This window comes from Stenella coeruleoalba, assembly GCF_951394435.1.
Source record: "Stenella coeruleoalba genome assembly, chromosome: 2".
Lineage (NCBI taxonomy): Eukaryota > Metazoa > Chordata > Mammalia > Artiodactyla > Delphinidae > Stenella > Stenella coeruleoalba.
Genome location: NC_137147.1, coordinates 133,775,093 through 133,802,976, shown reverse-complemented (window position 1 = coordinate 133,802,976; position 27,884 = coordinate 133,775,093). Strand labels below are relative to the sequence as shown.

Below are 27,884 nucleotides of genomic sequence, written 5' to 3'. Positions count from 1 at the left end.
CTCAAGTTTTGTTAAGTCAACTTTATTTAGAAATAATTTACATACAATAAAATGTATGCTTGGGACTTCCCTGGTGGCGCAGTGGTTAAGAATCCACCTACCAAAGCAGGGGACTTAGGTTCAAGCCCGGGTCTGGGAAGATCCCACATCATGTGGAGCAACTAAGCCCATGTGCCACAACTACTGAGCCTGTGCTCTACAGCCCGTGAGCCACAACTACTGAGCCCGCAACCACAACTACTGAAGCCCACATGCCTAGAGCCCATGCTCCACAACAAAGAGAAGCCACTGCAGTGAGGAGCCTGCACAGTTGCAAAGAAGAGTAGCCCCGCTCGCTGCAACTAGAGGAAGCCTGTGCGCAGCAATGAAGACCCAATGCAACCTAAATAAATAAACAAAATAAATTTATTTAAAAAAAAAAGTATGCTTAAAAGGAATTGGTCCTGGGGTTCTTGGTAAAGCAAATATAAATCCTTTTTGGAGCAACACTACCAAAACTCATGCCATCCAACAGGAAAGAAGAAAGCTAAACTGAAGATTTCACAAAAAGAATTAACAAATATTCATGGAAGAGAGAGCAGAACAAACAAGTCACAACACCAAAAATGTTAGATATTAGGGAGTCAATTAAAAAAGATGTAAAATAAGCATGAAAAAATTTATTAAAGTCACTGAAGAAGCTATCAGGACTTTAAGAAAGAATAACACATGATTAAAAAAAAGAACAGGCAGATTTGAGAAGAACCAAAAAGAACTTTTAGAAATAAGAAGTACTGTCACTAAAATTAAGAACTTAACAGATGTAGGTCCTTGTCAAAAATGTATATTGTGAATATCTTCTCTCAGTTTGTGGCTTGTATTTTTATTCTCTTAATGGGATTTTTAAAAAATGTCTTGAAAGTCTAATTTATGAAATTTTATTTTGATGGGTAGAGCTTTTTGTGTCCTATTTTTAAAAATCTCTGCCCTAGGGCTTCCCTGGTGGCTCAGTGGTTGAGAGTCCGCCTGCCGATGCAGGGGACACGGGTTCGTGCCCCGGTCTGGGAAGATCCCACATGCCACGGAGCGGCTGGGCTCGTGAGCCATGGCCGCTGAGCCTGCGCGTCTGGAGCCTGTTGCTCCGCAACGGGAGAGGCCACAACAGTGAGAGGCCCACATATCGCAAAAAAAAAAAGAAAAAAATCTCTGCCCTAATTATGGAGATATTTTCCTATGTTTTCTTCTGTAAATTTCATCTTTCACATTTAGGTCTATGATTAATTTCATATTAATTTTTATGTATAAAGTGAGAAAGGAATCAAGATTCTTATTTTCCATAGGGCATCAATTGATGAGAACTACTTTTTTTTTAATCCCATCCCCACTGAATTTTACTGGCAGCTTTGTCATAAATAAGGTGACTGTTATCTATTGGTCCATTTCTGACTCTATTCTGTCCCACTAATGTATTTTTATATCCTTATGCCACTAACTGTGCAACTTGATTTCTGTAGCTTTAGAGTAGGTCTTGGCATCTGGTAGCATAAGCCCTCCAAATTTATTTTGCTTTAACATGGCTCTATCACTAATAGAGGACAATTGTTAACTTTTTTAATGTTTCTAAAAATATAATTTTATTGAATTAAATAAATTTTGTATTCAACAAAATTTAGATTATACTGCATATGTTAGTAAACTGCATAATTCACTTAACTTGAATATTTCCCCATGTGCTCAAATCGTCTTTGAGAATGTGATATTTTAAAATACTTTTATTTTAAAGTAGTTTCAAGTTTACAATAAAGTTGCAAAAATAGTATGAAATAATTCCCTCTTAACCACCCAAAGTCCCCAACTGTTAACATTTTATAACATTTACCTTATCATTTTTTCTCACCCTCTCTCTGTATATATTATTCTCCCACCCCCATCCCCAAGCTGTTTGAAAGCAAGTTGTAGATATGATGCCCCATCACCCTTAAATATTTCAGTGGCTATTTCCTGAAAACAAGGACACACTCTCCTACCTACCACAGTACAACCCATTAGAATCAAGAAATTAATACAGTTCTACCATCTAATCCACAGATGTAATTTAAATGTCATCAACTGTCGCAGGTAGGTGGAGACTGATCACCTCACTGCTGTTTTCATAAATTATTTGGGAGATTTTCACAAAGTTGGTCATATCAGTCATTAACCCAAACACTTTTGGTTTCTTTTAGTGGTGAATAGTATTTAGAATCCAAGTCTGGGTGTGTTTATTGTCCCTGAGATGTCATTATTTCCAGTTCCTCTCAGTGGATAGACCTATGAAATACATATTTACACACACAAACCCATTCATCTATATTTCTGTTTCATATATATGTTACATATATGAAATAATATGTATATGTTCTTTTTTCATTAATTTTTGTTGGAGTATAGTTTGTTATATATGTTCTAATACCAATACTTCAAATTCCAATTCAGCCCTACATAGTCTTTTCTAGTCTTCCCCTCCTCTATAATTTTACCTTTAGTCTCCAAAATGGCTCCCATTTTCCACAATATATTTACCTGCATTTGCTTATATTGAAAACCATGGTAACCATCACAGTGGAGCCTCTTCAACTTGTGGCTGAGTCATTTTAACACTTAACCTAAAATTTTCTAATCATTGCCTTACTATCTGGCATGACAAGAGTTCCAGGCTCATCTTTACATTTCCTGCCCCAAACACAACAATGAGCCATTTCTTCAAAAAGCTCAGATGGGGACTTCCCCAGTGGCGAAATGGATAAGAATCCGCCTTCCAATGCAGGGGACACAGGTTCGATCCCTGGTCCGGGAAGATCCCACATGCCGTGGAGCAACTAAGCCCACGAGCCACAACTACTGAGCCTCCGTGCCACAACTACTGAAGCCCGCACACCTAGAGCCCATCCTCCACAACAAGAGAAGCCACCACGAGGAGAAGCCCGTGCACCACAAGGAAGAGTAGACTCCACTCGCCACAACTAGAGAAAGACTTCATACAGCAACGAAAACCCAACACAGCCAAAAATGAATAAAATTAAATCTTTATAAAAATAAATAAATAAATAAAGCAACTATAGGGCTTCCCTGGTTGCGCATGGTTAAGAATCCCCTACCAACGCTGGGGACACGGGTTCGAGCCCTGGTCCGGGAAGATCCCACATGCCACAGAGCAACTAAGCCCAAGTACCACAACTACTGAGCCTGTGCTCTAGAGCCCATGAGCCACAACTATTGAAGCCCGCGCGCCTAGAGCCCGTGCTCCACAACAATAGAAGCCACCGCAGTGAGAAGGCCACGCACTGCAAGGAAGAGTAGCCCCTGCTCACCGCAACTAGAGAGAGCCTGCGCAGCAACGAAGACCCAACGCAACCAAAAATAAGTAAATAAAATAAATAAATTTATAAAAAATAAATGAAGCAACTATACACCAATTTTTTTTTATACCCCAATTTAAAAAAAAAATTTTTTTTAAGGGTACAGTACACTAACAGGTCCGAACTGAATTGCAGTTCCAGGTTCACATGTGAACAAACCTTCACCCCTCAGTGAACCAGAGATTCTAGGGATCCAACAGGCTGAGGTTAACCCAGGGCCAAATTGAACATTCAGGGCAGTTAGCAAAGTGTTGAGCTTCATAGCCTGAGCATATACATCTCTACACGTGGATTAGAGCCTGATCAGCTCTAAAAGGGACAGGGGGGTGGGCGGAATAAAAAAAAATTTTTTTAATTTAAAAGCTCAGATGGGTTTTAGTGGGAATTGAATTTCAAGAACACAATCTGGGCACTAGGGATGCTTATTTCTACTGGATTGGTCATTATTTCTAAGCTGCTTCAGTGGAGAGAGCTAGGGAGAGAGATAGATCTATATCTATATATAGATCTATGCTTATAAAGATAGAAATAGAGGGCTTCCCTGGTGGCGCAGTGGTTGGGAGTCCGCCTGCCGATGCGGGGGGCGCGGGTTCGTGCCCCGGTCTGGGGGGATCCCGCGTGCCGCGGAGCGGTTGGGCCCGTGAGCCATGGCCGCTGGGCCTGCGCGTCCGGAGCCTGTGGTCCGCGGCGGGAGGGGCCGCAGCGGTGAGGGGCCCGCGTACTGCCAAAAAAAAAAAAGATAGAAATAGAAATAATTTATAGTGCTACTTCAAATTCAAGACTACAGGGGTTTATGTAACCTTTTGTATATTACATGTTTCTTTCCTTTTCCACACTGAGAATCCTAGTTCTCAAGAAAATAGGGGATTCCCACTAGCTATTTTACACATGGTAGTATATTTAAAACCTAATCTCCCAATTCGTCCCACCCTCCCCTTCCCCCACTGTGTCCACATGTCCATTCTCTACGTCTACGTCTCTATTACTGCTTTACAAAAAGTTTCATCTGTACCATATTTCTAGATTCCACATATATGCGTTAATACACGATATTTGTTTTTCTCTTTCTGGCTTACTTCACTCTGTATGACAGTCTCTAGGTCCATCCACGTCTCTGCAAATTGATATTTTGTATACCAAATTATAAATATATTTTATACTCTGCTATCTGGAAAGGTAGGAAGCGTGGCGCAAGTGGCGGGGCGCAAGATTAGATGCTGCCTGGGTGAGTGAGGAGTGTGCGGCGCCGCAGGAAGTGCGTGCAAATGGCTCTGCGGGTCCCGGGCTGTTCCTACGGGGAGGGGAGCGTGTGGGTCTGGGTGAGTGTGTGAGTGTGCAAGCTGCCACGCCAGAGAGAGCTGTAAGGCTCAAAGTACGCCGGGAGCCAGTAGCCACAGCACAGGGCCGACTCCTCTTCCCGGGGCATGCCCTCCAGCTCGTACCGGGATATGCCAGGTGAGCCCCAGGACAGTGGAACGCAGGCCCCCTCGGGAGCGGGCAGTGGTCCAGGGGTTTGCTTTACTCAGCAGCTATGTATAGTGCTGGCAGAGGGCGTTCCTTGGGAACTCTCAATTTGAGTCAAGGAGTACATCTGTCCTGTAATTTTCCAAGGGGAGAGATGAAAATATGAATTTGGAGAGTAACTAGAGCTGAGATTCTGGAGCTGCGCCTCTGCCTCTGTTCTTCCTCCTGAAATCTGTTCTCCCTCCTCCAGGTGGCTTCCTGTTTGAAGGGCTCTCTGATGATGAAGATGACTTTCACCCAGTAAGTGGCCTGGCTGCCTGCCATTCGGGGGAGATGGCGCTGGGGATGCACCTCTCCCTGGGACCTGGCACGCCCCAGCTGGGAGGTGATCGGAGGCCCTTTGGTGACCCAGCTATGTCATACTATTGCTGTCTGAACCTGGCAGGTTGGGGAGGTTCCCCAAGAACTGTTCCTGGAACGGGGGTGGGCTTCATCTGAGAACGTCACAGGCTGCTTCCCTGATGCTTGGTGCCTCTCTTGTTCAGAGCGCCAGGTCCACGCCCTCGAGCAGCACACCCAGCTCCCGCCCAGCTTCCCTGGGGTACAGTGGAGCTGCCGGGCCCCGGCCTATCACCCAGAGCGAGCTGGCCACCGCCCTGGCCCTGGCCAGCACTCCGGAGAGCAGCTCTCACACGCCAACTCCTGGCACCCAGGTATGGAGAGAGGGCGCGAAGATCAAGGCCAGGCCCCTAAGGGAGAAGGTCCCAGTGGTAGAATGGATTGACCTTTGCTGATCCTGGTGCTGGATCTGCTTTGAGCCGAACTCTACCTAGAGCCTGGTGGGTTTCCCGCTGCAGCTCAGGCGACCTCCCGTCACCAGCCTTTAGGGCTTAGAAGTCTGGGCCTGATTTCATCACGGGCCTGATTAACTCCTGCCAGCACTTTGGAAGAGCCTTCCGTCACATAAGACACCCTTACTTGTCCCTGAAAGCGGCCAGACATCACAGGCTTAAGCGTTCCTGGTGACGGTCACTCCAGCTTGCAAGGCCATCTCTCCCAGTGCTGGGTCCTAGGCTAGGTCGGGGGCTCCATTCCATCTCCCTGGAGCAAAAGAGAACAGAACCTTTCCCGCCCACGTAGAGAGCTTTTGGGTACCTCTGTGTGGTTGTCTCATGCAGGCCCCTGCTGGAAGGCAGTCGTGGGGCACCCAGGGGCACCCTGGGTGATGTGACAGCAGTGGGTATGTGCTGGGAGACTGAGGTGTCTCTGAGCGTGGTGCTGACCCTGGTTTGTCTCTAGGGCCATTCCTCAGGGACCTCCCCGGTGTCATCCGGCGTCCAGTCAGGGACGCCCATCACCAATGATCTCTTCAGCCAAGCTCTCCAGCATGCGCTGCAGGCCTCCGGGCAGCCCAGCCTTCAGGTCAGTCTTCCCCACTCCTGATGTTCACATGACTTCTTAGTTACTTTGCACACTGAGCTTTCTTCTGCTCTCTGGAGGCCCTTCCCACTTGGCGTGCTTTGCTCCAGGAACAGCTGGGGTGTGGCAGTGTGACAGGAGAGGATGCTCCCAGCACGGGCAGTTGTCCCTGTGGCTTCCACTCCTGCACCCAGTGACCACGGCCTGGCTCCGCTGACCACCTGGCTTGAATACTTGTGGCAGTTTTAATTGAAGAGACAACTCATCCATTCTGTGAGCGGTGACTGAGCCTTGAGCATGTATATACCGGGCCTGGGTCCAGCTCCTGGGGTAGAGACGAGCCAGTGCTCATCCCTGCCCTGGAGGGGTGCCAGGCAGTTGCTGCAGTGAGGGAGCAACAGGGCGAGAAGCCCAGCCCAGGCTTGAGGTGAGGGCCTAGGTCAGGGAAACCTTTTCTGAGGAAGGGGTGTTTGGACTGACTGTCAAAGAATTAGTTAGAGGTTAGCCAGGCAGGGAAGGGGTGTTTGGTTGAGGGAGCATGGTGTCCAGGCAGAGGCAGCCAACCTTAGAAATGGCCTGTGTCAGTCCACCTATGACATTCCACCCCAGAGACTAGTTTGAAATCATGGTGTCTGCCACACTCTGGATATTGTTGATGGGGTTAATAATGAAGCTTGGCTTAATGTCTCATCCTATACCTAAATTCTCAGCCAGATTTATCACCCTCAGAAAAGTAATTTTTTTTTTTTTTAAATTTTGGCTGTGCTGGCACGCGAGCTTTGTTGCCCCACGGCCTGTGGGATCTTAGTTCCCCAACCAGGAATGGAACCTGCGTCCGCTGCATTGGAAGGCAGATTCTTAACCACTGGACCACCAAGGAAGTCCCCTCAGAAAAGTAATCCTTATTTTTTTCCTGGTATCATTATCAGAAAACTCTGGTGAAAGTTAATCAGGCCATGAGTCTTAGCTATATGGTCCTAATGTAGCTATGATTTTTTTTTTGGCTGCGTTGGGTCTTTGTTGCTGTGCCCGGGTGGGGACTACTCTGCGTTGCAGTGCATGGGCTTCTCTTGTTGCGGAGCGCAGGCTCAAGGCACGTGGGCTTCAGTAGTTGCAGCTCTCGGTCTCGGTAGTTGCAGCGCAGGCTCTAGGGTGCAAGAGCTTCAGTAGTTGCAGTGCATGGGCTCAGTAGTTGTGGCTCACAGGCTCAGTAGTTGTGGCACACGGGCTTCAATAGTTGTGGCTTGTGGGCTCTAGAGCACAGGCTCAGTGGTTGTGGCGCACGGGCTTAGTTGCTCTGCAGCATGTGGGATCTTCCCGGACCAGAGGTTGAACCTGAGTCCCCAGCATTGGCGGGTGGATTCTTAACCACTGCGCCACCAGGGAAGTCCCTCATCTCACTTTCAGATTGAGTGTTGAGGCACTTTCCACCCCAGAATTCCATACTTGGGTGGAATTTGCTTTGCACATTACTTCTCAATAGCCAAAAGGTAGAAGCAGCCCTAGTGTCCATCAATAGATGAATGGGTAAACAAAATGTGGTATATACATACAATGGAGTATCATTCAACCTTAAAAAGGAAGGAAATTCTGCCACATGCTACAACATGGATGAACATTGAAGACATTATGCTAAGTGAAATTAGCCAGTCACAAAAAGACTGTATGATTCCACTTCTATGAGGCACCTAGAGTGGTCCAGTTCATAGAGACAGAATGTAAAATGGTGGTTGCCAGGGGCTGGGGAGCAGGGAGAATGGGGAGTTGTTGTTTAATGGATACAGAATTTCAGTTTGGGAAGATAAAATAGTTCTTGAGATGGATGGCGGTGATGGTTGCAAAATAATGTGAGTATACTTAATGCCACTGAACTGTACACTTAAATGGTTAAGATGGTAAATTTCATGTTATGTATATTTAACTGCAATATTAAAAAATACATAGAAGACACCCAACCACCACCAGAGAAAGGGAACACATCAAAATTTGAATGATTCCACCCATCTCTCTGCTGGAACTCCTCCAGCCCTTCGCTTGAGTGGAGCCTATTCTGTAACGGAGATTATGAGTTCACTAAAATGGTTGTAAAATATAAAAATATGTCTTGCTGCATATGTGGGTCTCTTTCTTCTCCTAGAGCCTGAAATAAAAATGAGCGAAGAAGAAATTACTACCTTTATGGCTGAACATTTATTTCACAAATGTTCAAGTGCCTACTTTATGCCAGGAGCTGTGGAAGGTGTGAAAATGAAGCATATACGAGAAGTTCACGGTCTAGAAGGGGAAATGTCCATGCATAAATTTTTCCGTGAATAATTTTAATATCAGATATAAAATGTGCCCTTTTCTGCGCCCTTAAAGCACCCTGTACTTCTCTCAATTATCGTTTATGTTTCACTATATTGTCATTAACTTCATTTTTCTTTCTCCCACAAGTTGTAGATTGTGTTGATGGCCCAGTTCATCATCCTCATGCCCTTTACCACATAACTTTGCAGTGCCCATGAGCGGAGTAACCTGACTTCCCCTTGATTCTAGCTTTCACCACATGACTTGCTTTGGCTAATGGAATGTTAGCAGGTATGATGAAAGCAGAGGCTTGAAATGGACTTGAACATTGGGAGCTGCCCTTTTGCACCACTGCCATCACCAGGAGAACACGCCTGGGTTAGCCTGCTGGAGGACATGTTGCAGAGCTGAGTCTCCTAAACTGCTCTAGAAGAGGCCAGCCTAGGTTAGCTGTCTATCAGACGACCTATAGACATGTCACTCAGCCCAGCCAAGAAAAGTGTACAAATTATCATTTGTATAACCAGATGAATTTTTTACAGAGTGTACACATCTATATAATCACTACCCAAAAAAACCCGAGAATTTAGCAGCACTCAGAAGCAGCTCGCAGGCTCCTTCCCAGTCATTACCCACCTCCTCCTCCAGAGGTAACCATTACCTTGACATCTAACCATAGATTAGCTTCTGCCTGGTCTTGAACTTCTTCTAAATGGAATCATACCATATATAGTCTTTCGTGTCTGGCTTCTTCCATTTAACATCATATTAATGAGATTCTTCCAGTTTGCTGTGAATAGCGGTAGTAGTTCCTTCATTTTCATTGCTTTATAGTATAACATGGTTTGGATATAACACAATGTATTTATTAATTCTACTGTTGATGTACTTTTGGATTATTTTCCAGTTAGAACTATTAGGAATAATGCTGCAATGACTATTCTTACATATGTCTTTTGGTGAGCATATGTATGCATTTCTGCTCCATACATAGTTAAGAGTAGAATTGCCAGGATATAGGATAAATGTATGTTCAACTTAATACATATTGCCAAACAGACTTCCCAGGTAGCTGTACCACTTTACACTCCCAGCAGAAATGTTGAGTCCCACTTTCTCCACATCCTTGCCAACACTGGGTATTGTCAAGGCTTTAAAAACATTTTTTGGAACTTCCCTGGTGGCGCAGTGGTTAAGAATCCACCTGCCAAGGCAGGGGACAGGGGTTCGAGCCCTGGTCCGGGAAGATCCCACATGCTGCGGAGCAACTAAACCCTTGTGCCACAACTACTGAGCCTGCGCTCTAGAGGCCACGAACCACAACTACTGAAGTCCACATGCCTATAGCCTGTGCTCTGCAGCAAAAGACACTGCAATGAGATGCCCACGCACCACAACAAATAGTAGCCCCCCCTTGCTGCAATTAGAGAAAGCCTGCGCACCCGCGCACAGCAACAAAGACCCAGTGCAGCCAAAAATAAATAAATAATTAAATTTAATTAAATTAAAAAAATTTTTTTATTTTTGTCCACACCGTGTGGCTCGTGGGATCTTAGTTCCCCGACCAGGGATTGAACCCAGATCCTCAGCAATGAGAGTGCAGAGTCCTACCACTGGACTGCCATGGAATTCCCAAGTCTTTTTTTTTTTTTTTTAATTAATTTATTTATTTTTGGCTGTGTTGGGTCTTCGTTTCTGTGCGAGGGCTTTCTCCAGTTGCGGCGAGCAGGGGCCACTCTTCATCGCGGTGCGCGGGCCTCTCACTGTCGCGGCCTCTCCCGTCGCGGAGCACAGGCTCCAGACGCGCAGACTCAGTAGTTGTGGTGCACGGGCCTAGCCGCTCCGCGGCATGTGGGATCTTCCCGGACTGGGGCTCGAACCCATGTCCCCTGCATTGGCAGGCGGACTCCTAACCACTGCGCCACCAGGGAAGCCCCCAAGTCTTTTTAATCTTAGCCATTCTGATGGGTATGTAGTAATATCTCATTTTGATTTTAATTTACATATCCCTTATGACTAATGAGCATGAGTATATTTTCATATGAACATTTGAATATCCTCTTGTGTGAAGTGTCTGTTCATGTAAGATTCAAGTTTGTACTGCATAGACTCTTCTACTGTAGGATCAAAAGGGCAGCTAGGCGGGTCATGAGGCTCACAGCAAGAGATCCTGAAGATGAAAAAGAACTTCGCATCAGCTCTAACCCAGCCTTTGCATCATTCCAGCACCAGGAATGATACAGTGGGATTCCTGCATAAGACCCTGAACTCTAGGAAACCTCAAATCAGTACGCAAGAAGTAGACAATGGGTTGGACACATGCAATGTGGGGATCTTCAAGGGAAACCCATTGGCTTCTTGCTGATAGACTCACAAGTTGTCAGATGTTCTGGAAACACCAGGACTTCGGGGTCTGGTCCTCAGCCACACAGGCTCAGAAGAGAGCTTTTGCTGACACAGTGAGTCAGCAATTAATGAAAAAATCAGAATGCTGAGGAATTCCCTGGTGGTCCAGAGGTTAGGGCTCTATGCTTACACTGCCGAGGGCCCAGGTTCAATCCCTGGTTGGGGAACTAAGATCCCACAAGCCGCACAGTGCAGCCAAAAAAAAAAAAAAGCAAATTTAAAAATCAGAATGCTGATGTACTAATTCCCATCATGAACCAGAATTGCCAAGCATTCCAGTCTCTGATTAAGATACTCACTCCCTGTAAGAAAACAACTTGGGAAGTCAAATATAATCAGAAGGCTGCATGGTGAGCTGGAGCCAGAGCACCAGAATGGGAGTGGGGGGCCGAGAAGAGCAGGAGTGTGCTTCCAAGACCCTCACAGTAAAAATGGATCTGCCACTGGAACTGGACAGTATATGACCTTGGATGAGACTTCCCTGTCCCCAGCCAATGCTCAGATGAACACTGACAATGTCGCTTCAGAGACCCTCCTTTTTTTCAGTGTTTCCACTGTTAACTAATCCCCCTTCTGACTGACTCCTTCTTCTTTAGCTATCCTAAGGACATATGTTGGTTGTCTTCTTATTATCCATTTCCCCACCTCCTTCCCCAGAGGTCCCTGGCCCCTTTTCAATAGACCATACTTTCCATTGGGGAATCCGATCCTTGCAGTTCCTGCAATGGTTCCATCCTAGATGTAGGTTTGGAGCTCACCACCTAGGCCAAGCCAATCCGTGCATTCCATCCTCTGAGCTCAGTGATGGGCTGAGCATGTCAGCTACAGATGCTGGGATGCTGATAGTCTATATTTCCCACTGGGCATGAATGAGAAAGCTTGTGGCCTTGGGAGCCATCTGAGGACCACAAGGGGAATCAACCTCAGTTCATTCTGACATGGAGGAAGGCAGAGTGGAGAGCTGAAGAGAAACCGGAGTCTTAGTGATTTTCTTAAGCCATTGGATCAAGCAAGCACAGCTTCCGGACTTTTTAGTTACTTGAGCCAAGATATTCCTTTTCTTGTGTAAAACAGTTTGCATTGGTCTGGCAGAACTAACTGATTATCCAATATCTAGTTTCTCTCTCTCTCTTTTTTTTTAAAAAAATAAATCTATTTATTTATTCATTTATTTATGGCTGCGTTGGGTCTTTTTTGCTGCACGCGGGCTTTCTCTAGTTGCAGCGAGCAGGGGCTACTCTTCCATGCGATGTGCAGGGTTCTCATTGCGGTGGCTTCTCTTGTTGCAGAGCGCAGGCTCTAGGCGCACGGGCTTCAGTAATTGTGGCTCGCGGGCTCAGCAATTGTGGCTTGCGGGCTCTAGAGCACAGGCTCAGTAGTTGTGGCGCACGGACTTAGTTGCTCCGTGACATGTGGGATCTTCCCGGACCGGGGCTCGAACCTGTGTCCCCTGCAGGGGACAGGCGGATTGGCAGGCGGATTCTTAACCACTGCGCCACCAGGGAAGTCCCTAGTCTCTTCTTCTTTACTTATAGAACCCCCTTTTTATTCGTAGTTTAAAAATATTTGTCTCCCCTACTTCCCTGGAGCTAAGCGTGGCAATGTGGCCAAGAAGATACTACTGAAAGTCCCTGGTAATACTTCTGGAAAAGTGATTTATTTCCTGATTAAAAAAGAAAGAGGGCAGATTCAACTGGCACATGCATTGTGCCTTTCCCAAGCCCCTTTTTCCTGCCTTCAAAGCAGGAAGAGTAACAGCCAAATTATGATCTTGAAGCCGAAAGACACACTAAGGATGGCAGAAGAAGATAGAAGGAGCCTGATTCCTTGAGCAGCTGTACCAGTTCCCAGACTGCCTATACCAGACTCCTTGCAACATGAGAATAGTAAACCCCTTATAGGTTTAGCCACTTTGTTGGGTTTCTGTTAAATGCAGCCAAATGCATACTGACTTAGAGAAGTCAGTACACTGAAGTGGGATGCTGCAAGTAATATAATCTGAAACGTGGATTTGTTGAGTGGTAGAGAAGGGCTTTTGGGTTCTGAGTGTACGTGCGTTACAGACTGGAATGCCAATGACCTTGCTAGGCAGTGGTGGAACATTTGGTCAATTTGTTCTTCTATGGGAGATACCCCACATGCCAATCAAGTCTCTTGTGTTAGGGAAAATAGCTGGAATGATTCAGAATGTTGGCACGTGCTGGTGACTTCGTTCTATTTTCAACAAAGTCCTGAGAGAGACCAATGAGCTAGAGTTACGCAGCCTGAATAAAAAAGGTAAGGAAGTACCGCTTCACTAAGGAAGGCTCTCTGGCTAGGGCCTGCAAATTTCCTTTGAGTGAACATCTCATAATTTGGAGACTTGCAGGGCTGAAAAAGATCATTGCTTCTGTTCTCCAAATAGAAGATGAGACTGGTATCCTGGGCCTTTCCTAAGCACCTTCCTTTAAGAATCACCACTCCACAGAGGAAGCGGACTCTGCAAAGTGTTCTCCTCCTCCTAGAGCCTTTTGTTTCCAGTTGTCTCAAGTCAGTGAGCATTAAGTTGAAGGCTAGAAGGATAAGCAGAGCACAGAGGCCAACACGTAATAGAGGAGGGTTTTCAGGTTTACAGACTATGGCTACATAGGAGCTTCCGCTGTGGTTACTCACACATAGGATTGAAGAAGAAGCAAATAGACTGGAAGCCTACAACACTTTTGAGGGAATCGTATCACCAGAAATGAAAATTTAAGGACCTGACCCGCAAAACCTTATCATTTTTCAACCCCAGGCCCCCGAACACACACAACAGAAAGGGCATCCACCCCAAAGTTACACTTCAGATATGGTTAAAGTGGATAATACACAAGAAGTCATCTCAAAAGCAGACGGAACTTGGACCATGGAGCACAATCGAAAAAGTTCCACCCAGAGAGTAGGTTGGCTGAGTAAGGAAATTACTGTCCGGCAGGGAGTCCTGGCTGCTCCTGTCTAGCAGAATCCGGTATTTGCCCATAGCTCTAATATTTGCAGTAGCTTTGATGTGTTTCCCATTCTTCCCTTTCCCATGTGGGAGTTTAATTTTGTTCCTTCTCCAATATTATATATGGGATATGTTGGGGGAAGGTAACTTGGCTTTTAGTTTGTAGGTTACTGGACTTTGTATAAGGATTCACATCAGGGCTAAGTGGAGAAAACTGCATATGGGATAGAGACTCTGGTTTTTGAGATGGATGCAGTGTCTGGCCGAGACTTTGGAACTGTCCACATCAGGGAGGGAGCATATTCTGTATATGGAAGGATGGATACCCTAAAGGGTGGACTGTGGCAGTCACTGCTTTCTTTCTACCCAATAAGCAGTCACTGCTTTCTTTCTACCCGGTAAGCATTCTCCATGTCTTCTTTACCATCAGAACCCTGAATTTGTTTAGGAAAGCAACGTGCCCATCTAAAACTCACATCAAAGTTTTCTGACCATTGAGACATAAGCAAAACTCTCCCAAAGATATCTCGAAAAGCTTTGCTGTCTGGTTATAAGTATCACTACTTCTCTCCTTTTCACTTATTTCTCCTTTTCTTGCCTGGAACCAGATGGAAACTTTAATCTTCAGGAAAGAATGCAGAGCATCGGAAATGGTAAATATGTGGATAAACGTCAAAGACTACTCTTCCCTCTTGATTTCTTTAAATTGCATGTGGCTATTTAAAAATAATGTGGGAGTTTCTTTTTTCTATGCTCTGGAACTTTTTAAGTAGCTTTGAAGGTTTGGTAGATTCTCCTATGAATTCTTCTGGGCCTTGTGAATTTTTGAGGAGTAATTATTTAATTTGTTTAAATTTTTTATGTTTATTAGGGTCAATTTTGGTAAACAATATTTTCCTAGGAAGTTATCTATTTAATCTACATTTTCAGATGTCTTTGTCTAGACTCGTGAAAAGTAGTATCTTAAGATTTTTAATTTTTCTTCTCTTTCAATGGTTATTTCCTCCTTGTCATTTCTTACCTTGCATACTCATGCTCTTTCCCTTTTTTACCTGATTAAGTTAGCTAGTAGTTTGTCCATTTGACTGATTTTTCTTTTTTTTCTAAGAACCAGCATTTGGATTTATTTATTCTTTTTATTTTATTTTTCTGTTTTCAAACTCATTAATTTCTGCTTATGTCTTTAATAGTTCCTTCATTCTGCTTTCTTTTGGCTTGCTTTGCTTTTATTTTTGTAGCCTTTAAATTGATGTTTAATTCTACCTAGATATTTAGTGTAATACTCTTCTAACAACTACTTTTGCAGCATCACATAGATTCAGATAAGCTGTGTTTCCATTATTGCTATTTTATAAAATTCTGCAATTTTGGTTTGTATTATCTTATTAACCCAAGAGTTGCTTAATACAGAGTTTTAAAATTTTCTAGGTGAAAGTTTCTTTTTACTTTTAATTTTGTTATTAATTTATACTTTTATTGCATTGTGATTGGAGAATGCTGTTTATATTATTGCTCTTTTTAAAGTTATTGAGGACTCTTCCCTGGTGGCGCAGTGGTTGAGAATCCGCCTGCCAATGCAGGGGACACAGGTCTATCCCGGATCCGGGAAAATCCCCCTTGCCGAGGAGCAGTTAAGCCCCTGTGCCACAACTACTGAGCCTGCGCTCTAGAGCCTGCGAGTCACAACTACAGAGCCCACGTGCTGCAACCACTGAAACCCGCGCGCCTAGAGCCTGTGCTCCGCAACAAGAGAAGCCACTGCAGTAAGAAGCCCGCGCACTGCAGCGAAGAGTAGCCCCCGCTCGCCGCAACTAGAGAAAGCCGGCGCGCAGCAACGAAGACCCAATGCAGCCAAAAGTAAAATATAAATATAAATAAATAAATAAATTTACTGAGATTTTCTTTTGTGACCTAATATGTCATCAATTTTCACGAATGTTCTTTTCGATTACCCAGTAGCCAGTGCTCTGATCCACCGAGTCTCAGACCTGACCTCAGCGTTTCCCCTCTCACAATAGGATTTTCTCCCTCTGGGATAATTCTAGCTGATGTTGTGGCTCTGCTGGTTTCAGATATTTCTCTCTCCATTTACATGTAAATTGAGGCTCAAGGTACTCTCCCTCTCCTAGGATGCTGTAGGTGAGGGCTGGGGTGATGTAATTTGCTTTCCTTGTTGATCTGTGTGGGTTTTGGAAGATTGTGAAGGGATTTAGGCATCTGCCATTATTCTACAGGAATCAGGAAGTTCTTTTCTATGATATCTCTGCTGCTTTCTCTTCATCCCTGCCTTCCACTGGCTGAAATTTTCTCTTTTGCCCTTCCCTTCTCATTGACATTGAAGTCACAGTTCTATTTCTGTTCTCTTAGTGGTAACCCTGAAAAATGTAGCGTGCCCATTTAGCTTAGCAAAGTCTAAAATTAATCAATATCTACCTTCCTTCCAAACAATATAGAGACCTTAGAATGCTTTAACTCCCATCAGCGCCCTCTCATGTTATTATTCATTCACCAAACAATTTTGAGTTCCTACCGTGTGCCAGGTTGATATAATAATGAACAAAAGGTATGTGTCTGGCAGGTGCGGGGCACAGGGGTCCCTTTTCTAATGGGTTTATATTTTAGCGGGGAGACAAACAAGATACAAATTAAAAATATAGTATGTAGTATAGCAAAAACTACTACAGTAGAAGCAAAAAATTAAGCAAGGTAGGGGTATATGAAGTCTCGTGTGTGTGTGTGTGTGTGTGTGTGTGTGTGTGTGTGTAGCTAGTCATGCAGATATCTTGGGGAAAGAACATTCTAGGCAAAGTGAATAGCAAGTACAAAAACCCTAAAGGACTTTGTGACATGTTTAAGGAATAGCAAGAAGGAGTGTGAGGGGCTTCCCTGGTGGCGCAGTGGTTGAGAGTCCGACTGCAGATGCAGGGGACGCAGGTTCGTGCCCTGGTCCGGGAAGATCCCACATGCCGTGGAGCAGCTGGGCCCATGAGCCATGGCCACTGAGCCTGCGCGTCTGGAGCCTGTGCTCCGCAATGGGAGAGGCCACAACAGTGAGAGGCCCGCGTACCGCAAAAAAAAAGAAAAGAAAGAAAGAAAGAGTATGAGGCTACAGTGAAGTGAAAGAGGGGACAAGTGGTAGGATTTGAAGGTCACATGCAGAGCTAATAAGGAAACCAAAGTAGAACCTTACAAGGACTACAATGTGGCCTACAGTACATATTAAGGATTTTGGCTTTTATTCTAAGATGGGCAGCCATTAAGGGGTGACAGAGGAATGACGTGGTCTGGCATACGTTGTTCCAGGATCACTCTGGTTGCTGTATTGAGAACAGATTGCTGAAGGCAGGCCAGTTAGGAGGTTACTGCGCTAACCACATGAGAGATGACGATGGCCGGCCCAAGATACAGCAGAGGTGGTGATGGGAAGTGGTTGAATTCTGAGTGTGTTTTGGAAGTTGAGCTGATAGAATTTGATCACTGACCAGTGAGGTTTGAGGAAAAGCAAGAGAACAAGCATGACACCCAAAATGTCCTGAGCAACTGGAAGCCTAATTCTTAGAACGTCCCAAACGCCCCTTGCCCTGGTATAATCCCCTTTGAATGAGCCCACTCCTGTGATTGTTATGTTATATGGCAAAAGGAAGACTATCTAGGTGGACCTAATCTAATCACAAGCCCTTTAAAGGCACGGGTTTTTCCAACTGGTGGGCAGAAGGGGGAGTCAGAGAGATTCAAAGCGTGAGGAATTTGGGGGCACACGAAAAGGAGTCCAGGCAGCCTGTAGGAACAGAGAGCAGCTCCCAGCTCCCAGTCAGCCCAGAAACAGGACCTCGGGGTCATAGCCATAAGAAACTGGATTCTGCCAACAACCTGAATGAGTTTAGAAGCAGGTTCTTCCCAAGAGCCTCCAGGTAAGAGCCCAGCCCAGTGGACACCTTAATTTCAGCCTTGTGGAACCCTGAGCAGAAAACCCAGCCAAGCCCAGGCTTCTGACCTACAGAGCTCTGAGATGATGAGTGAGTGTTTTACGCTGCTAAGCGTGCGGTAGCTCGTTACACTGCAATAGAAAATGAATACACACACAACTCTCAAGGAGGCTGGGAAATGGTGTCTGCGGTGGGACATCCATGTGCATTGTTAAACTTGGGGGGGAAGGAGGGGGCGGGTTTACAGTGAAAGAAAGAGAAAAATGAGTACTGGGGAGATGATAAGATGTCTTTCCACACACTGAAAATCTACACTATCCAATACAGTGGATACTAGCCTTATGTGGGTATTGAGCACTTGGAATGTGGCCAGTCCAAACTGAGACCTGCTGTAAATGTAAAATACACACTAGATTTTGAAGACCTAGTATGAAAAAAATGTATGTAAAATGTCTCATTAAGTATATATTGTTTACATTTTGAAATGATAATATTTTTGATATATTGGATTAAGTAAAATACATTCTTAAACTTAATTTCAAACTATTTTTTACTTTTAAAAATTTGGTTACATGTGTAAGTTAAAATTTAATTACATACATGGCTCCCATTAGAGTTTTATTGGACGGTGCTGCTGTAAATTCTTTTGTCTCAATTTTTCTTTACATGTACATAAATTTTTAAAAACATTATTTCGTTTTCTTTTCAACACTATAGGTTTAGAGAGGCAATGTTCCCAAAAGAAATAATGGCAAAGAAGGGAGTTCCTAGTCACAACCAGTGAATCTGTTCTCCCAGATGCCTTAATAAACTAGTTGATGCATGTACGTGTATAGGAGAGGTTGATAGAAGGAGGGTCTTGGAAAGAAAAGAAGGTTATGACATTAGATAACAGCATCATGGAGATGCAAATGGTGCTTATACCATCATGACTCATCCTTTGAGGCTGGGCACTCCACAGTCTCGAATAAAATCAAAAGGGGAGGGGTAGCTGTTATGTAGGTACATACCACAACCTATCATTATGGAAGGGTGCAGGAAGGACCGGCTGTCACAGCTCCGCCTCACCAGGACACGTATGTAGTGCCCTCTGGTGGACTATGGCGGCACTTGAGTCAGACGGGTCAGAATCCCCCACTTTTTTTTTTTTTTTTTCTTTTTTGGTTGGCGCTACGCGTCTTGTGGGATCTTAGTTCCCTGACCAGGGATCAAACCTGCGCCCTCGGGACTGAAAGCTCAGAGTCTTAACCACTGGACCGTCAGGGAATTCCCCAGAATCCCCCATTTCTTGCCACCTCTGTCACCCTCGTCCAAGTCACCATCATCTCGAGTGAGAATTATCCTAAGAGATTCCTAATTGGTCTCCTCCCTTCCACTCCCGTCCACCAGAATGATCTTTTATTACTTTCATCAGATCATGTTACTCCTTTGCTCAAAACTCAGGAATCACTTTTCTTCTCACTCACAGTTAAAACCAAAATCCTCACTATGCCCCAACACAACTACCCCTTACTCACTCTCTGGGCTTCTTGCTCTTCCTCTGATCATATAACACACCAAGCATGCTCCTGCTCTTACGTTTGCTATCTCCTCTGACTGGAATGCATGGATCCCTCTTCAAAGCGATACTCAAATGTCACCACATCACCTTATCACCCTAAATAGAAAAGCAACCCTCCTCCCAGCATTCTATATCCCTCTCAACTGGATTCTTTTTTTTTTTTTTTTTTTGGCAATAGCATTTAACACCATCGGATATATTACATATTTACTTGTGTTATGTATTATATATTTGTTTATTACCTGTCTCCCCCTACTAGAATGCAAACTGCAAAAGGCAAGGACCTTGTCTGTTTTGTTCACAGTTGTATCCCCAGCATCTAGAACAGTGCTTAGCATGTGGTAGGTGGTCAACAAAAGTATATGTTGGATAAAGAAATGAAACAAGATCTGAACAATGAACAGGCATTGAATGCCTTCATTGTTTCATTCTTGGGTATGTCACACAAAGGTCAACTTTACAAATTTATGTAAAATTAATAAAATTCCTATATAATCCCCACATATTTCTTTTTAATTGGATTAAATTATCCTAAAATTCATTTGGAAAGAATAAAGTACCTGTGAATAGCCATTAAATGTAGGAAGAAGTACACTAAAGGTGCACTTGGCTTACCAGATACCAGAGGACACTATAAAGTTACCATAAAAAAATCCATATGATAGGGATAGACAAATGAACCAGTGTAACAGACTAGAAAATCCAGGAACAGATATCTGATTATAAGAATATAACATATGAAGATGAATTTTTAATTCAGTGACAAAAGGATGATTAAATAATAAACAGTGCTGGGCTTCCCTGGTGGCGCTGTGGTTGAGAGTCCGCCTGCCGATGCAGGGGACATGGGTTTGTGCCCCGGTCTGGGAAGATCCCACATGCCGCGGAGCGGCTAGGCCCGTGAGCCATGGCCGCTGAGCCTGCGCGTCCGGAGCCTGTGCTCTGCAACGGGAGGGGCCACAACAGTGAGAGGCCCGCGTGACGCAAAAAAAAAAAAAAAAAAAAAAAGCTAATTTCTTCTTTCATCAGCCCTGGTATACAGAGGAGAGCTACCACTTAACTTTTTAAGAGATTCTGGTAGCCTCTCACCAGCAAATTTTTTATGGCCTTGGTAAACAGTGTGTCTTTGGGTTCTTTTCATAGAACATAATTATCTGGCAGGTCTCGTTATCCATAGTCTATTCAGCATTCTCACTTATCTGAGCCTTTTAACCCCACCTCCATCAACTTCCAGAGCAGTCCTAACTTTAAGCTTCCTTTAGCATGGGTCATCGCTTTTTCCATGCTTCTAGGATCCATCCTAGTGGTGAGTTTGCACCATCTCCTGGTTTTTGCCAGGACATTGAATCTTGTAACTCAAGAGAGGGATCCCAAGTCAATAAACTCTTCCATTTCCAATTTTATGTTGCTTCCCCCTTCATCAAGTACCCTCAGAATCCAGTTCCATATCTATCCTCTCTGGCTCCTGGGTACATGCTGGCTAGACCTTGCTGTTCCTATGGGTCACAATTCCTTTCTTCCCTTATCAGGCTCAGCACTTCCATAGCTCGGTTATGCTGCAGCTAACCTAGTATAGGCCAAGTGGCTAGGAAGGGAGTGGGGGCAGATCATGACAGGGGTACTTGTTGCTTTGTGAGGGAGGGGCATCTGCCCTGTCTCTCAGCAGAAAGGGAATGTTGGCTCTTACTAGAGAGAAGTGGGCCGCTTCTGCAGGCTCAGAAGATTCAAAGGAGTTCGTGGAGTTAAAATCTTTTGGGATATCCACCTTGATATCTCCATTCCATATGCCAGAATTTCAGGTTTTTCCAACCAGGACCCTGACTTTAGCATGAGATGTGCACATCCAGTTGGATTAGCAATAGCCATCCAATCCATCATCCGTATAGCACTATTCCCTCCACACATCTCAAGCATCTGGTACATTGTGCCCTCTATTCCATTGGATAGAGCATTCCATTCTATCGTTTCACCCTCCCAATTCACCCCTGGTTGTGCTCCACCTACCTCCAGTAATGGGGTCCTCCTTGTCAGATGGGTGGTCATCAGTTTCCAAAAACCCATCTTATCATCAGCTTTCTCATCCACTTTCTGGTACCAACTGTCAAAGGTCAAGTTCTCAAGAAGGAGATGCTGACATAGAGTTTGGGGTGTAAAATGCTTATTAGAGATCTACACCTGTGAAAGGAAGGGAGTGAGAGCAGGATTGGCAGAGGGAAAGTCAACCTGTGCTGCAGACTCAGAAGAGTCTCAGCCAATCAGCAGCTCACTCTGGAGTGAGAAATCCCATCAGATTTGTCTAGCATCAAGTCTAAATGGTTGGACCTTTATACCCCTACTTTGCTCAGTCACCAGATTCAGGCTGCCCAGCAAGGGGGTGATCTCAGGCAAGGCGGCCCTCTGTAGGCTCTGAGAGAATTAACAGCTGGAGACTCTCTGCTGACCACTCTTGCTGCAGCTGGGCAGCAGGTCCTTCCTCGCAGGGCGATCTGGAAAACACACCACCATGCATGCCACAATAATATATATACATAGAAGTGCATAAATCCCAAGTGAACTCACCCAGGTGACCATCACCCAGCTCAAGGAACAGAAATTACCAGCACCACAGAAGCCCCATTCATCCCTCCTTTCAGTCAGTCTCTCCCCCAAGGTAGCCACTATCCTTCTATCACCATAGATTCATTTATCTGCCTTTTTTTTTTAACTGTGGTCAAATACACATAACATAAAATTTACCATCTTAACCATTTTTAAGTGTTCAGTAGGGTTCAGTACATTCACACTCTTGTGCAACCAATCTCCAGAACTCTTCATCTTCCCGAACTAAAACGACCCATTAAACAACTCCCCATTCCTCCCTCCCCCGCAGCCCCAGGCAACCACCATTCTACTTACTGCTTCAATGACTTTAACTACTTTAGACCTCATGTAAGTGGAATCATATAGTATTTGTCTTTTTGTGATAGTCTTATTTCACTTAGCATAATATCCTCAAAGTTCATCCATGTTGTAGCAGGTGTCAGAATTTCCTTCCTTTTTAAGCCTGAGTGATTTCATTGTATGTGTACACCACATTTTGTTTATCCATTTCTCTGTTGCTAGACCCTTGGGTTGCTTCCACCTTTTGGCTATTGTGAATAACACTGCTATGAGTATGAGTGTACTCATTTATCTGTGTTTGAGCTTTATATAAATGGAATGAGTTACAGCATGTGTATTCTTTTGTGGCTGGTTTCTTTCTCTTGACATTATGTTTGTGAAGTTCATCTATTTTGTTTTGTATAGTAATAATTTCTTCTCTCTCATTGATATATAGTATTTTGTTGTGTGATCACAACTCAATTTTCTTATCCATTCTACCATTGATGGACACTTAGGTTGTTTCCAGGTCTTAGCTATTATGAAAAGCACTGCTATTCACGTTCTTATTCGTGTCTTCTACTGTACACATGTATGCCTGTCTGAGGACACATACGTAAGAGTTAAATTGCCGAGTTATACACATACATAGTTTTACTAGGTACTGCCAAATAGTTTTCCAAGTGGCTGTACCAGTTTACCCTTTTAGAAGCACTGAATGAGTGTTCCACTTGTTTCACATCCTCAGCAGCACTTGATATCATCAGTCATTTTAATTTTAGCCATTCTCATTGGCGTAAAGTGGTATCTCATTGTGGTTTTAATTTGCATTTCCCTGATGACTAATGAGGCTGAAAACTTTTCATGTTTGTCAGTCAATTGCATATCCTCATTTGTGAAGTATTCATGTACTTTGCCCTTTTCTTAATCGAGTTGTCTAGTTTTTTTCTTATTGATTTTTTGTATTGTAGCATGTGTGTATATTTTTCAAAGGGTGTTTAATTCTCCACTGCAGATGGCATGGGTTTGCTCTAGAACCCCAAGGACCCTTCTTGGCTTGCCACAAATTACACAATTACAGAATCTTCTCCCATCTTCCCCCCACCCCCACCCCATGCACGTATACGTATTGATGTGTGTGTGTGTGTGTGTGTGTGTGTGTGTATGCACGTGCTCTTGGTGTCTGTTGTCAGATATATGTATTGCATGTACATATATGCAATATATGGCTTGCCTTTTTGCTCACTTAATGGAGTCTTTGATGAACAATAATTCTTCATTTTAATAAGTTTGAATTATCAGTTTTTTCTTTATGCTTAGTGCTCTCTGTGTTCCTCTTACAATTTATTTTTTAAATATATACATAAGAATAAACACGTCTTTACTGAAATAAAAATATACTTTTGTGACCCACCTAAGGTTAAATTGTGTAACATCATTCCTTCTCACACAGCATGACGTTGCTAACCCACCACCCTGCCTTTGTATCAGCAGTTCTGGAATCAGCAGCGTGTCAGGGACCAATGCAAAAACTCCTTCTCCTCTTTCCCACTAGAGTCCTGATTTTGTTCAGGTGCCGCCTCCCTCCATGTAGCCCTGTGCTTCAAGGGAAGATGGCCCCACTCCGAGCTCCAGGAGGGGCATCGTGATTGCTAGTGACCTTGGGTGAATGACGTAACGTGGACATCCTTGGTGGATTGTGTGTGCAGGGCCAGCTTCATGGGTTAGTGGCTTGTGCTGTCACATGAAGCCCCATGCTCAGTAGGATCCCCTGCTTGGTATAATGTTCTGCTGTTACTGTTTTGAAATTCTTAATAACTTATGAACAAGGGGCCCTGAATTTTCTTTTCACAATGGGCCCCCCAAATTATGTAGCTGGTCCTGGCAATGTGACATTTCTCGTCTCTTTGTTTTTCTTCATTTGCCCTCTCAATCTTTGAATCTTCATAGCTTCATCTTCAAGACTCTAGTCTAGATGCCTCATCTGCATAACCCACCAGCTTAACTAAAATGAGGAGGTTGGACCATTCATCAGCTGATCCCTAAGGAGACTACCAGCACTGCTAAGAATTCAGCTTCCCCCATCCCATTTTGGTAAGCAACGACTTTTCAGTATCCCAAAAGTGACTTTTACAAGGCAAAATCCAAGCCCCTTTGCCTGGCATTCTGTATCTTTTTCTTTTTTTTAATTTAATTTTATGTATGTATTTATTTATTTGTATCTATTTTGGCTGTGCCGTGTGGCTTGTGGGATCCTAGTTCCCCGACCAGGGATCGAACCCAGGTCCCCTGCAGTGGAAGCTCGGAGTCCTAATCACTGGACCGCCAGGGAAGTCTCATCGGTATCTTTTTCAAAATTAAAAGATTTTGTCTTTTTCTCGTGTCACTCTTTCAACCTCAACCTCTGTTACTCTCCAGTAGGAATCACCCACTTCAGCCAAAATGAAAATAATAATAATAATAATGAAAATAATGTATTCACACATAAACAATGCAATAATGACAACAGACTGTATTTATACATATTACAACATTTGACCCTCACCATAAGTCTGTGAGATATAATTTTGAAATAATTACTCTGCACCTTTATTCTATTACAAATAAAATTTGATGATCAGCATTATATTTAGAAGTCACAAACTTAATAAGTGTAGTTAGTTACTGGTCACTTTTACAAATTTTTTATTTTTAAAGAATTTCAGACTTACAGAATGGATGCATGAAAAGTACAAAGACCTCCCATATACCTTTTATTCAGATTCTCAAAATGTTAACATTTTACCACATTTGCTTTATTGTTCTTTCTTTCTCTCTTTCTCTCACATATATATGTATGTATGTTTATGTGTATATAAGTATATATATAATATATAACTACTTCCTGAACCATTTGACCATTTGAGAGTAAACTGCAGATATGATGCCCTTTCACCCCTAAACACTTGAGTGTATGTTTCCTAAAACAAGGACATTCTCTTATATAACAATAGCACAATTATAAAATCATAAAAATATCATTGTTACAATAATACCATCTAACCCACGGATTTTATTCAGATATCATTAATTATCTCAATATTGTCCTTTGTAGCAACGAAGAAAATAGTATTTTTCTGGTTCAGAATCCAATCCAGGGTTACATATTGCATTTAGTTGACTAGTCTCTTTAGTTCCTTCAGTCTAGATTCATTCCTCAGTCTTTCTTTGCCTTTCATTACCTTGTCACTTGAAGAATACAGGCAAGATATTTTGTATAAAGTCCTTCAATTTAGGTTTATCTGTTTTTTCCTCATGATTAAGTTCAGGCTATGTATTTTTGGCAGGAATATCACAAAAATGATGCTGTGTTTTTCTCAGTTCATTAAATCAGGAGGCACAAGGTATCTATTTGTCCCATTACTGGTGATGTTTTTTAACTTTGATCCCTAAGTTAAGGTGGTGTCTGTCGGGTTTTCCATTGTAAACTTATTCTTTGTCCATTTGTAATTAATAAGTATCATGTGGGGAGATATTTTTATACTATACCTTATTCCTCATAAAACTAGTTTCAGTATCCCTTGACGCTAAAGTTAATAATTCCTTGCATTGAAAAAGTATACATGACCCAATGGTTAAAAAAAATCCAAATAACATACATACTTAATATACAGTGAATATAGTGAATAGTACTGTGAAAAGTAAGTCTTCTGATTTCAGATCCTCAGATTCCCTCCTCCTGTTACCTTTTTGTGTATGTGTCCTGTGGCAGAGACAATGTCAACATGACATTGAAACCCATTTTATTTTCTTCTTCCTGGGCATGAAGAATGACAATATTTCCTACCCTGCCTGGTAGTGAGGCAGGGCTCATGAGACTAGTTCTACTTCAAGAACTATAAACAGAAGTGATATGTGCCCTGCTGAGCCAAAGCATTTAGTGCTAATGTGTGACTCTCCAGCTCTCTCTCCCCATGCTGCAGCAATTGTGGAAGCCATGCCTTTAGGTGAGGAAGCCACAAGATGGAAACAGCCTGGATCCCTGAGTTACCACATGGAGAACAGCTGCCCTAAAAGAGTTGCCTGTCTCTCAATGGACACGTGTATGCACCAGAAATATAAGCCTTTTCTGTGGTAAACAACTGAGATTTCAAGCTTAACGTGTTGCTACAACATAATTTAGTCTATCCCAATAAAATTACTCTGGAAATGTTCCTCATGTATTAAAAAACATGTAATTATGTGTAATTTTATTGTACGTAAATAGGTACATTATGAAATGTTCTGTATCTTCCTTAACAACATCTTTGAGATATTTCTACATCAGAATTTTTAGCTCATTCTTCTTAAGAGTTGGAAAGTGCTCTATTGCAGGAATGTACTTCAATATACATTTAGAAGATTAATTTCTTAAATAGGTACTACATATATATATATAGTTTAAAATTAAAACAGTTCAAAAGAGTATATGTGAAAAATTCTCCCTCCCACAGCTTCCCTGTGCCAACAAATTTCCCTCCAAAGGTAATGAATATTTTCTGTTCCATCTGTATACTTCCAGAGATATGTATAGATAAGATGCTTAAATGAACCTCACTTAGTCTCAGATTTGGCTGAGACCCCAAAACAGTAAGGTCATATTCAAAGTTAGATGCAAATTCACCAACACAGGATTTGCAGAGGGAGAGTGTAGAAAACCAGCTTTTTACTCTTAGTTCACCACCTACCTCCAGCTTACAAAAGGCATTGGAGAGGCTGAAAAAAAAGATAGGAGAGTCAAGGTTTTTAGAGGAAGCTGTTGTATTTTGTACTGAGTCATTGCCACCATCCTCAACCTCATCCTGAGGTGTGTATGCCCTTTGCCTCACTCACACTGATGTAAGGAATTTTGCTGGGAACACACAGCAATATGTAATATTGCTTCCTATCTGAGAGACATGGTGGCTGATGTCTGAATTACATTTGGGATATGTAAAAGGTAAAGGACTGGCTCAGGCATCCTGTGGGGTAGAGATGAGGCTATGGTTTGGAATATAACAGAACTGCCAACAATAGGTCAAAGGAGCATGTTTTCTCTAGTCCAAATGTGGTACATACATGCAAGAGCTCTGGAGAAGCGTTTCTTGGATCCTGTTCAAGAAAGCTGCCAAAAGAAGTGAGTGGACTTCAGCAGAAGGAAGGTGCAGTAGTATCACCAGATGCCTGGGGTCTCAAGAAAGAATTGTAAACAAACAACCACAAAAGCAATGTACTCATCTATGCAGAGGAAAGTACAGAGATGAGATCCCCAAAGATGGAATGATGGAGCTTTAAAGAACTCAGAGATACAACCTGCAAAAAAAAGAGTAAGCCTTAAACCTCTGCAAACCCCAGAGAATGTAGATGCCACTCATGACAGTACTGGTCAAGTACAAACATTACAGTCTCCCTTGTGACTTCCTCCATATGTTCCAACCCTAACAGGCTTCATGGTTGTGTAAGTTATTCACTGAAAATGGCACCTGACTGTAGGTGCTAATGGGGGCTGAAATCCAACCTGCTTTCCACTCTCCAAACCATATGCCCTGGCACGGGGTTGTGTCTACTTGGAGGAAGAGTTGCCTTTTCCTACTTCACACAGAGGTGCAGTTCTCTCACCA

The 27,884-nt window shown here is 43.3% G+C and overlaps 1 protein-coding gene across 6 annotated transcripts; it reads left to right on the top strand.

The window, feature by feature from the left end:
* Positions 1–4,784: 4,784 nt before the first annotated feature.
* LOC307181986 (ubiquitin-like protein 7) lies at positions 4,785–24,675 on the top strand. Of its 6 annotated transcripts, XM_079913013.1 has the most exons (6): positions 4,785–4,832; positions 5,092–5,141; positions 5,387–5,554; positions 6,141–6,263; positions 14,529–14,573; positions 15,445–15,767. In XM_079913013.1, exons 1-6 carry the CDS (start codon positions 4,802–4,804, stop codon positions 15,478–15,480), a joined length of 453 nt encoding a protein of 150 aa, XP_079769139.1. In that variant the 5' UTR covers positions 4,785–4,801; the 3' UTR covers positions 15,481–15,767. The 6 variants fall into 6 exon arrangements, 5 of the variants coding, with proteins under 5 accessions (XP_079769139.1, XP_079769140.1, XP_079769141.1 ...); XR_013827091.1 differs by lacking the exons at positions 14,529–14,573; positions 15,445–15,767 and adding an exon at positions 8,697–14,514 and having other exon boundaries at positions 6,141–8,568; XM_079913014.1 differs by lacking the exons at positions 14,529–14,573; positions 15,445–15,767 and adding an exon at positions 24,217–24,675.
* Positions 24,676–27,884: the final 3,209 nt, after the last annotated feature.